The 12408-nt window shown below is 39.4% G+C and overlaps 1 protein-coding gene across 1 annotated transcript in view; it reads left to right on the forward strand.

Annotated features, from left to right (window-relative positions):
• Positions 1-12408, forward strand: part of Rbp6 (RNA-binding protein 6) — a 622038-nt gene that overhangs the window by 581537 nt on the left and 28093 nt on the right. Inside the window, 1 exon segment of the mRNA XM_074088132.1 lies at positions 1769-1851. Coding sequence (XP_073944233.1) covers positions 1769-1851 — 83 coding nt within the window.

Genomic DNA, 12408 nt, shown 5'->3' on the forward strand with positions numbered 1-12408 from the left:
CCCGCGCCAGCGCCGAGCGCCGGCAACTCGCCTCGGCTGCCTAGCCTACTGCCGCTCCTTACAAAATCTACTTTTACGACAGTACTTTCAAAACATATAATTTTTTATTGGTATTCCTTGTATAAAGAAACCTAACCTCACGATCACGATTAAAAATAGAATTACGAAACGATAATCAATCAGAAAACATACTTGCAAAAAAGACGAGTCCTCTAGTAACTTCGATCCCAGGAGAAAAGTTTTGTTAGAACATTCGCCGTAGCATTTTTATGCCCAGTGGATTAAGAAAACACCATCATCTATGGAACTCGTCGGAACCCTTATTTGCCTTTCGGGGTGTTATTATCTTTGCCTCAATTCCCACGTAAGGCCAACCGTCCGCGCGCGAAATACCAAATGCGCCCTAGTTTCGTCGATCGCACAGATCGCGCTGTTTGTTTAGGGCAGCTAGCACTCGTGAAAGGTGATGAACTAAATATTAACAAAGTCGCGCTATTGACTGTCGGATTATAAATATCAACCAACGTGAAAGGCAGCATTTGAAGGTTATCGATCGGCGGGGGAAGCTAACGGCGGTTTATGAATAAGCTCTTGTTTATCGAGTGTGACTCCGCGTCGAAATGACTCATCCCCTCGGAGCCGCGTGACGTTGATCCCGTATTATGTGTATGTAGTGCGGTGACTTGTTCACACGTGCCCATATCAACATGTGGACATGGGACGAGCAGTAGAAAGTTTTCGCACGAGACAGGGAATCGCGCCCTCCGTACCTACGTGTCAGCATAATCGCGGCGCCACCTCCTGTTTGTCGAAAGGCTCGCTAATGCTATTTGTCGTAGTGGACGCGTCGCGTCACGTCTGCGTGTGTGTGTCTTTATCGTTAACAGACCGAAACAGTTCATCGCCGTGTTTTGTTTGCCACTTTAAGCGGAAACTTTGCTGATTTCACATTATTATGTGATTCAACCAACCTGACCCGCGTCGTGTTGAGGGATGCCCGCGACATATTTTTAAGCTTGTAAGTTATCTTAGAGTATTGAGTAAATATCGGAAAGCAATTCGGATGTCGAGTGCGAAACTCGAAATCGCAATTTGTAATTCATGAATCCCATAAGGGGGCGAACTTGAGCGATCTTTTGCGTCGAATGCGGAACGGTATTGTCGAAGTTGTTCTGTACTGTAGCCATGTGAATATCTGGAAGCATTTTAAGTGAGGAATATTGTAAGGTTTGTCGTCACTGGTGGCAGGGTGAGGGCCGTGCCTGCTTGCGCCACGCGCCGCACGATTCCGCCTGATAGCTGTTGTCGAAAACTGACTGACGTACCATTTTAGAATTGAGCCAACACATAGCTTTTAACTAAAACGATTTTCAAGATATAACTAGTCGCCAACACCTTGAATAAATGTAGGATCTTGTAGGTAACTCGAAAAGTTTTACGACTAATTTTCCGAGGCATTGACTCGTATTAGGACTTGCCGAATCGTGAAATGTCTGAAGTGAGAACTTATGGCGTCACTAAGAACTACCTTGTAAGTTAAACCTTGCCGTTAATGTTTCTCAGCAACAGTACCACTTTAAACCCTTATTCATTAAAAGTTACAAACCTGTTATGGCAAGACACCTATGTTTTGTTTGTGTCGAGCAAAGAAATATTTTACAGTGAAAAATAAAGACATAGGTACGAATGTTGAGTTAATATAAGCTTTATGAATAATAAAGAGGTTATGATTTAATATTATCCTAATTGTTTATTTGTTTTGTTACAGGTTTCGGTTTCGTCACGTTTCAAAGTGAAGACATAGTAGATAAAGTGTGCGAAATACATTTTCACGAAATCAACAACAAAATGGTGAGTGCTTTGTTTAATTTACTTTTACTACTGTTACACTTTTTTACTATAAAAATACCAATTAATAAAGATAATCAGATCATTTTTTTTACATAAATACACTTAAGGCCCAGCCGTGAACTCAGTAGTGAAGAACTAACAACTTAAAAATATTTATTTTTGTTTTATGCTAGACCATAGAGGTCCACGGGGTCCCAGGGGTCCACCAGAATTCAGACGGGGGTCCACGTTGGCGTGAAAAACAATAGGGTTGTAAGAAATATAGTTGTACTCGTAATGTAGCAGCAGGGTGTCTACCAAAAACAGTAAAAATTTGAAACTGGTCTACGAGAAAAAAAAGTATGCCAACCTTTGTGCTAGACGAAAGATCATTAGGAATTCCAAACGAGCATTTTAACTTCGGCATTGTAAAAATCAAACAGCATAAAACAAACAAGCGAACCGTCGGCGCAACGCGAGTCAATCTCAATGTTAACATTGTCGGTCAGATATCAATTAGGACCAAGAAACTGCGCTGGCGACGGTCCAAACAGACCCAATAAAACGCCACTAAACTCGGCTTTTACTGTGTTTAGATTTTTCCCCACCGTGCGGGAGGGGGCGTAACGTGTGTATTCGAGATGTCGCCACCACACCCGAATCCTTTTACTTCTGTTACGTTTTGTAGATTTTTTTTTGTTTTACCACAATTGAAGACAGATCTGTTTTAGTTACCTTAACAATTTTCTGTGGAATTAATCATACACAAAACTATTGGAACGAATGTTTTAGCAAAGAAAAACCAACGTATTTACATGTTAGTACAAAAGTATAAAAACCGGCCGAGTGCGGTCGGACTCGCGCGTTGAGGGTTTCGTAAAAATGATTTAATTAATATGTCTAATTAAGTATGTCAAAATATACTGTATATTTAAACAGCCGTATCAATAAAAATCCAGCCCTGCTTCTAAGTAAAATGTAAATAGTGTGGATTTATTTTATATTTAATTCTTGATATTGGAGCGTTCCGTTTCCGTTGCGTTCCGTTTGCCATCTTTCGGGTACGGAACCCTAAAAAGCTGCGATGTCTACTTGCGCTTTCACGTCCTCTGCCGTCCGCAATACATTACGGTCACCCTTTACAAGACCATTACAATCATGTGACATAGTAAACCTCGCCCTCGATTAACTTGTAACTGCACGCAACCATATGTACTCGTAAGCTGGCCATATTATGGTAAAATTTCATCAGTTGTTTCGTGAATGCTAAGAAAAAAGACCTTTTCCCAAAGAAAGAGACTACCTATTTTTACAAAAATCTTACACATTCAAAATTTTTGCTTTTGACTTGTGGTTAGAGTTCAAAACTAAAAAAATCTAAATCGTTGTGTCTAGAATTAACCACAAGTACGAATAATTACTGTCAGAATGTTTTTTTTCCTTCCAAATATTTTGTATGGTTTTGCTCTCCAATTAGAATCAAATTAAATAATCATGGAAAACAATTTGTTATTTTAACTCTTAATGAAATCAATCTGTACAAAAGTACCAACAGACAGTTTCTTGCTTCAAATACGTAACTGCTCTCTGATTTCATATATCGGTATTTAAAAATAAATAAGTTATATTATGTCGCAACGTAAAAAATGTTTTACATTTGCGTGTCCTACATTGTGCGAAGATAGTTTTAAAAGCGGAATTTTGATGATAATCTCTCTAGTCATAATACTTTGAGATAGGTACTTAAAAGCAGAATAATGTAAAGAACCCTCCAGGTCCACAATACCACACATTTCCACTTTTCACAGAGAGACTCCAAGGCGAACACTCATTAAAACACAGCCACGATTCAAACCCTCACCTTCATTGTCACTAAAAGTTTTCACCAAGATCATCTTTCACTGTCGCTACCTCCGCCCCCATCCGATGCATATTCCTGATTATTAATGCTTGTTTTTTGTGTCACCTATTGTCTGCAGCGGCAGCGTAATGGGTGGAACTCACGGCTCTGAAAACGCAAGGGTACAGTACCCTGATACCTTTAGTGGTACAAACAAGGAACAAAGACATCAAACAAATGGGCGGCGTTTTAGAGCAATTACGGCTCGCTTCCGTGAAACGTGAGGTGTGCATGAATCGGGCTCTCGCGTAATGTACGCACGCTGTTGTTGCCATGAAAAATAATCGACTCGTATCCTCCATTAGTTAAGAACTCTTCTTAACGCGAATGAAGTTTTAAAAGTGAACTTTAAATTTAAATGCTTTAAGTGATATTTTTTCTCTTTGGCCGTAATGTGTCTGTGGAAAGTTAAACTCGCATGCAAAGGGTTTCTGTTATTTTATTTTTATTATGATAGGTTAAATACCATAGTTACTCTTATACGTTTCTTATAGTCCAAGTATAATGTGGGTAGGTGTAGAACTAATGGGTCAGTAAATTCGGTGATTATAATTATTATCTTACTAAGAGGTGAATTTTGCTTTTTTTCTTAAATAACCTCAAAAATATACAACTCACAGTTACAAAACATTTATTCTCATTCTTTCATTTGATATACGACACGATATAATCTGTTAATTAAATATTTCTTAATTTCCAATTTAATATCTGTGTGGCCACAATTTTATGAAATTATTTATATACAAATAATAAGAATAATTACATAGGTAATTGAAATTGAAAATGCCCTGTTACTTTTCTAATGTGTAAGGTAAAACTTGTAATTGAGCAGAGTTGTAAAAATTCTACTAAATTTCAAAATATAAAGGTACCTTTTATTACCAATTCGTGTATCAATAAAACTAACAAAGTTGCCCACTGACAAAGTAGTGTTTTGAAAGTCGACATTGTTTGCTTAAATACCGAGACGTTTTATGTGTAGTTCCATTGACAGAATATTAAATTTAGTGTTACGGGTTATACGTGTACACCTCGTACTATGTTATTTCACAGTTTACTACCATCAGCAAGATGCCTCTTAATGCAACTTTTTGCAAGGAACGATCACAAAACAAACACACAAGCAAACCAACTTGGTCACATTTACATTTGTAATATTAGTCATCCCAGCATATATAAGTCCCACTGCTGGGTACAGGCCTCCTCTCATAATGAGAGGGCTTGGTTGGGCCGTAACTCCCACGCGGGCCCAGTGCGCATTGGGAACTTCACACACGCCATTAAATTGCTTCGCAGGTTGTGTAGGCTACCTCACGAAGTTTTCTTTCACCGTAAAGCTCGCGGTAAATTTCAAATATAACTTCGCACATGAATTTCGAAAACTCAAAAAGTAATTATTAGTAAATTATTAAATCAAAAATTTGAATTCAGTAATTCAAGAACCCCAACCACTAGTGCATTTCGTAAACACATCCGATCCGCTAGTTTTCTAGTAATAAAGAAGACAGGGGTCACGCGTCACGTCAACGCGACGTTTGCGTTGCGGGTAGCTGCCCTCGTAAATTTAATATGTCATCTCCTATATTAAAATGGTCGTTAAGCTAATAGCAGCTCCGCCTCCTCGCACGAGAGTGATAGGGTGATACCGTGACTTTCTTGCGACAGTAAAAAACGTGTTTTATGAAATGATTGCTATGAAAATTGTGCTTTTGTACGTGGGCAACTTTTTGATGCGATGTTTTATACGTGTTTTATTATCCTTGTGTCGGTGAACGATTGTGTGCTGAGAAACTACTTAAATGCTGTTACGTTGGTGTGAGTTTATTTGTTACAATCGATAAGCAATCAATGCAGCGTGGTGGGAGATTGTAGTACTTCGAGCAGATGCAGCTGGGTATTTGCCGCGTGAGGTCACACCTGCGCTGAACAAATCAAAACACACGCCAACAGAACTCTGCTCCTGCAAAAATACTATCGCATCAACTCGGTAAACATTCGGCGCCAAACATAAATACTCGTGAAAAGGCTCGTTTGTTTTTGGCGACGTTTTTCAAATCCTGATAGATGTGTGTTTCACTTCGCGAGTTCATGAATTTGTTTTTCCAAGTTTTAAGCTGAATTGATTATATTTTACCTTGGTAGCTGCATAAGTTCAACGAGATTGTGTAACTTCGAAGTCGCGAGCACAAGAAACTTTTATAGCGCTAGCGATATAAGCGAATACCCGAATTTTATTTTTCGTTCGCTATACGCGTTGCGTTTTATTGGACGTTTAACTAATGGTTTCCCAAAACAACGTGACAGGACTCGATGATTCATAGGCAAGTTTTTTTTTCGGTAGATACGCCTCACACGATTCATATAAATCTACTGTTTTAATATTTTTCGAGCCTCATATTCGTTCACACTTCCAATATCGAGAGGCGTGCTGACATATAAATGCACTTTTCTACGAGCCAACCTCGCATAAACACTTCAGAAGAAGACTTTGGGTATTGCGTACATTTTTCTCCTCGATCGCACATGAGGCAAACAAATGGTTTCCGTTTAGGAAATAACACTAAAAGTAGGCACATTTGAAACTGCCACTTAAATCTTGGGATCCTCGATCGCCATTTCTCTTAGCGTCTTAACTGGTGCGGGGGCCGGCGGGCGCGCCCTTGTCGTTACTGCCGCATTAAAGAATGTCCTACATACCTTCACATCGCTGATAGCCCTGATAAGGATTACGCGTTGCAACCTTTTACCCCTTTACATTAAGATGGAGATACGGCCGTTGTCACAAGCCAATCCGAGCTTAACTTTTGATTAAAAGACTCACTTAAATGAAGCTTAACTTGTTCTGAGTGGTCTATTGTCGGACCGGCCGTTGGATACAGCGTGTTGGAAGAGACACGTCTACCCCGACTCAGCAGTCCGTCCCTCCCATTGTGGGGCGCGTCGAACAATCAATCACGCGTTCCTCTGCACCGTGATTACCATAAACTTTCCGTTTTAGCACGACCCGGCTCGCTTCTTCTAAGCTTTATCGATTCGCCCATTTTTACGCTTTCCATGTATCAAGAGTTTCTGTGACAGTCCCTTTTCTTTGAAATTCGAAATTGCCCAGTTGCGAGACTTATACGGTAGGTACTTTTCATTTATACGTACTGCTGATTTTAAGTTAAGTCAAAAGTTAAATTCATTTCGCAATATCAGTACACCTATTTTAAATACAGTAATTAAAGAGCTGTCAAATAAAATGTTTCCGCTGACGCAACTAACATATCCCAGACGATAGGAAAGGTTTAGTTTCCAATATATCCCTTAGTTATCACGAGCTGTGTAAATCTTTACAAATAATAAGTTTAATATTTCCATTTGGTAAAATAGGGTTGGCAATTTTACTATCCCCGGCGCATATCTGTATCATTAATAACAGGCGCGTAACCAGGAATCCCCTGTCGGATTAGCAGTGTGCAATACCTTCTCGCTAATGAGATCTGAGAACGCTATCCCGCACTATAAAATTACAGAGCAACATTACTTGAAAATGTTACGAAAAGGATGCTCTTTTTTAATCCTAAGCGGAAGGAGGTTTTAGTTGTGCATCGAACTCTATAAATCCAAACCTTTTTAGCGAAAATTTACAGGTTCGATTGTAATCTCACGGCAATCACTATTTGAACAACTACCTAATTTCCTATGTACGTACAATATAAATTTAATGGTTATAAGGCAACCGGCACGCAATTTCCAAATGACGCGACCAACTCCAGTCGAACGCGAAGACGTAAATTATGGCTCAACAGGCCTTTCCTGCCGTTAACGATTGCGACTTAAATTCGAAGCGTGAAAGAAAATTAATTAATCACAGGTGGTGCACGGCATCGTGCACACGAACCTACCTATCCCTCCAGATATACATATTTATACGCGGGGCCCGACGCACGGCACAGTTGGGAAAATCTAACAATCGTCCTTCTAGCTAAATTACTTACAGTATTATGGTAACGGAATCGTTTGAACGGGTGTTCGCGACAAATTATTCAATCACCATAAAGTATTGTAAGAAGCCGCGCGTAATTGAAACGGTGTCGCTGCGTAGGGAGACAATAAAGTAGCGAGAGTGTTGAGGGCGCGGGCGTCATCAATAAAGGCCATACGTTAGGGCAGGCCGGTTCATTACTGCGCTCGGCGTCTCCACATTCCCATTACGGGGGAGTTAGGAGACGCGCGCGGCGATAAATAGCGGCCAAGAAGCCCTGCTTTGTTTCTTGGTTCTTGCGCACAATTTCATTTACATTAGAGGTGCTGAGCCGAGTTTCCTCGGGGAGTCATATGAAAGTCGCGTACAGATTCATGCAAAACAAGTTACGAGCGGTGAGACCACGTGCCGCAGACCTTAATCTAGTCGGCAGCGGCTGACAAGCAGCGCCGGCGGCAGCCTGCACTAACCTACTTAATTACTGCCAACTAATTGCTACAGCTGATATGTAGGTACGTACGACATAAACTTCGTCGGCTGCTTCAAGTCTCTTGAATTAACACCTTCGTTTACAACCTCATTTGCATATTTTCATGCATTTAATTCTGAACGTGAATTTTTTAATCATATTTGTTTGTTAAGCGTGCCTTAATAAGCCAGAGCATGCGATTTGTGGGTGGCAATTCTAACAATACTATATTATGTAAATGCGAAATTTTGTGTGTGTCTGTTACTCCTTCACGCTTTTCTTCTTCGTCGTATTCTTCATTTAATAAGCCTTTACGAAGACGTTGACGAACTGCGTCCACACTCATCTCTCCTCGGCCCGTTTCAGAGATGCAGGCAAAGTGAGCCCCGTGATCGCCTTAATTAGATCCGACCATCACGTTGGTGACCGTCCTCTGGGCCTTTTCCCCTCTACTTCTCTCTTTTCTCTTTCACGCTAAAATAGCTGTAAATTTTGGATTAAAGTTGGAATGTATAGCTGAACGTCTGGACTAATATTCCTTCGGGATTAGGATGAATTTCCAAAATTTCCATCGCTGGAATTAGAGCCACGAAACATTACGCGGTTCAACTTAAAAAATAATCCAAATTTGATTTAACTGCTAAACCTAATGGTTTACCCGTGTGAAACGGCGTGTAAAGGCTAGTCTCAAATAAAAACATGTTTAGTTGAAAATAATTTCAACTACCCATGCTTTTGAACAGAATAATTGGCACGCTTGCTATCTCCGTCGGTTATTCTCCATTGTTTTATCCTTTTTCCCTTTCGCCCAAGTACCCTCTTAAGCGTGATAGGAATTAGTTAAGCAACGACTCTGCGGTAATCATACACTTACAATTGCAAACAGCCAGCTAATACTGTTGAGTGGCTGCCAATAGAGTTTTGCTTGTTGTCTTCGTTTTAATTTGGATTTTATCGGACCTCATAGAAGTTGTTTGATGTTGAATCGGATGAATATTCTTGTCTGAATAGAAAAGCTTATAATTAACTGCGTTGATATTGTAATCAAAATATACAGGTATATTTGTGCATCTGGGTGGAGAAATGGTAGGTAGATAGAAGATATTACGTGCTCTGAGATGCTTGATTGACCTGAACGATAACATGAAATTTTGAAAGTGTGCAGGACATGATTAGCACGATCCACGAAACGACCCAGAGGTTGCTCAATTCACCGTTTGTGATCCACTGTTAGCACCAATCAGAACTCACCGTGACACGTGATCATCATCATCATCATCATCATCTCAGCCGTAGGACGTCCATTGTTGTTTATTTGTTTGTTTATTTGTTTATACACTTTATTGTACAAAAAGGAAAAACAAAAAGGTTACATAAAAAAGTAATGTTAAGTACAAAGTCGGACTTATCCCTGCAAAGATCTCTGCCAGTCAACCTTTAAGTGGTAGAGCAGCAATCAAAAATCAAGGATCGACAAATAGAGCAAAATATTTGAATAAATATAAATGCATATGTAAACCTCAAATACCTAACTATATACAATAAATATATAACACATATATAAAACATTAATACTATAACTAAAGATAAAATAAAATACATAAATACACACATTTACATACAATACATAAATAACACAAGTATAAAGGATAATTACTTACTAAATAATCAAGGAACTATAGTGTGAGCCACATCTTCTTCAATGTCTCCCACTGTTGGACATAGGCATCCCCCATAGAACTCCAGTCGCTTCGGTTGGCAGCGGCCTGCATCCACCGTGAACCCGCGGCTTTAACCAGGTCATCCGTCCATCTCGTTGGTGGACGTCCTACGCTTCCTGCGCTGCGACACGTGATGAATGCATACAATAAATACACATACCCCAATCACTTTAACCGATTCTGTTTTAGCAACGTCTGTGCACGAGTTGTGGATCTATAACTTAACGAAACGAGTAATTATTACCTCGAAGTTTTAGCCATATTGCAGAGGCCGAGGTCACGAGTAGACTGAAGTACATCACGTTTGCTGAGCAGCGTGAGTCTTTTGTTAATACCCGCAATTGATTACGATTAATATCGGCACCCGTATCTCGTATAATCAAAATCAAGTGCGCGTAGTCAAAAAGACCTGCGCTGCTAAGCAAACGTGATACCCTACACTTCAGTCAGTCTTAATTCGTGAATACCTTTTAAACAGTAAGAGTTGACAACTAGTGTATTGGAGAAATTAACTTTATTTGGACGGAATAAACTTTACCTATTGAATAATCCCTTGAAGTTAACGGAAGTCAAAAATATCACATTGCAACCGTACCGAGCTGTATGGAATATTATATTTTCGAATAGGTAATTTTTTTCGGTAAATTTTGCAGCTTACTTTTAAATTTGTTGAATATGATCACTAAGTATGAAGTCAGTGTAATCTCATTATGGGGAGTGCCGGGGGCTTCTTGGAGCTTTCGCAGCGATCGCTATCGATTGCGATCGATGGTACGGAAATAGCCGCGAGCATTCGACTAGCTCAGTGCAAGCCGTTCCACGCCACCCTTCCATATTTAATGCCTAACTAACATTTCTATGACGGCGAATCGCAAGGCGAGTGTGCCACTGTAATTTCAAATTCAACATTAATGTGACACGAACTAAATTTGTAATACGAGTACCACACCGTTACCAATTGCCGTCGATATGTTGAATAAAATATTTTATACTGTTGGTTTTTTCGATTGGTGGCCTGTAATTGTGAGAAATACTGTCATTATAGAATGATAGTAAACATGGTTTTCCAAGCACCAATTACCCGTCAAGATCAATGTTTAGTGTGAGTTAAACGAGTACATAGCGCTATGGCTTTCTCCCTCTGTTACAAAACAACGCCAGCGCGATAGCGATTTCGATATGCTTTGTTTTATAGGATTTTAGTCTGTTGCTCTTTTATAGATAAAAGATAATCTCTAAATATTCAAATTTACTCAATTGTAATAGTATCAGTGAACAAATAATATATCCAGCAGTAACGTCCCGTGACGTCCGCAGAAACGCACGGCAAAGTTGGGCCGGTGCGATATTAGTTGCAAACAGGAAGCTAAAAGTAATACACATACGATTAACGTCACTATAACTGCGACTTCCCAGCGTCACAGCGTTTCCTTGCTAGGTTTTCCTTCATAGTAAAATTCTATTGAATAAAGAAATGCTTTTGCCTCGTAGTAATTTTTATCAGATTACAAATAAAAGATTCAATACGATTTTAATTAATATATAATTACGGAAAATAATTGAAAGTCGTCATCAAAAAAGTACTATTATATATTTTTTATTTTTGGTTGGATTAATGAATTCACTTGTGTTCATTGCTTTTTAAAAAACTAAAAAAATTGTGAGTATAAATAAATAAATAAACAGAAAATCGCAATCATTTCTCGCTCGTCAGGTCACAGAAGCGCATCAACTCCAAGTTTTAAATTTATTTTTAACATTTCTGTATAAAACGTCTGCAATATAAGACTGGCTGGAGGGCTATCAGTAGAGCATTGCAGGTAACGTAACCGCTTATCGCCGCCGAGCGCCGATCGCTTATATCTGATTTGAATTTCGCATTACAACCCATCGAACCCCCGTCCCCTCTCCGTAAACACCGACGACTTGAGAGCTCGGCTGAAATTCACGGCTCGCGCTTGTCTTATTTTATCCAACAACGGTTAGGTAAATATGAAAAGAGCTCGCGGGATTCAGACTATTTCATTATCTGTACTGTGACCTGTTGAGCGCAAGGTTTGCGAGTCATCTCTTTAACGTAACGCTACTGTTGGGAGTATCATGTTATCAGTTTTTTAAACGAAATGCAAGATAGAATTTGCTGCTCTGCAGTCGCGTTGAGAGTAATTATACAAGCTTTTAATAAACTTGCAACGTTCATAATGTAATTTTACTGTGGTAAACTATCTTTTGATCACGTTTGAGCTAAAATTTGGTGTTTGTATTTCTGTAATATAGGTGAAATTGTCCGACCAGGTTCGTCTCCGCAGGACAGAACTCTTCAGTAGTTAATGGCATCGCCTTAAAATTTGGTACGGATAAAATATGTAGTTTTGATGACAATGCAAGTACCTGCTTACATAGATACATAGATACGTTAAGAATAATAGTTAGTGCGGATTGGGCATTGAATTGCTTCGCATTTGTGCAACGATAAGCTCGTGGTAAATTTCAAATGTAATACGCAATGAATTTCGAAACT

The sequence above is a fragment of the Choristoneura fumiferana genome, chromosome 5 (assembly GCF_025370935.1).
Source record: "Choristoneura fumiferana chromosome 5, NRCan_CFum_1, whole genome shotgun sequence".
In the NCBI taxonomy this organism is placed as follows: Eukaryota; Metazoa; Arthropoda; class Insecta; order Lepidoptera; family Tortricidae; genus Choristoneura; species Choristoneura fumiferana.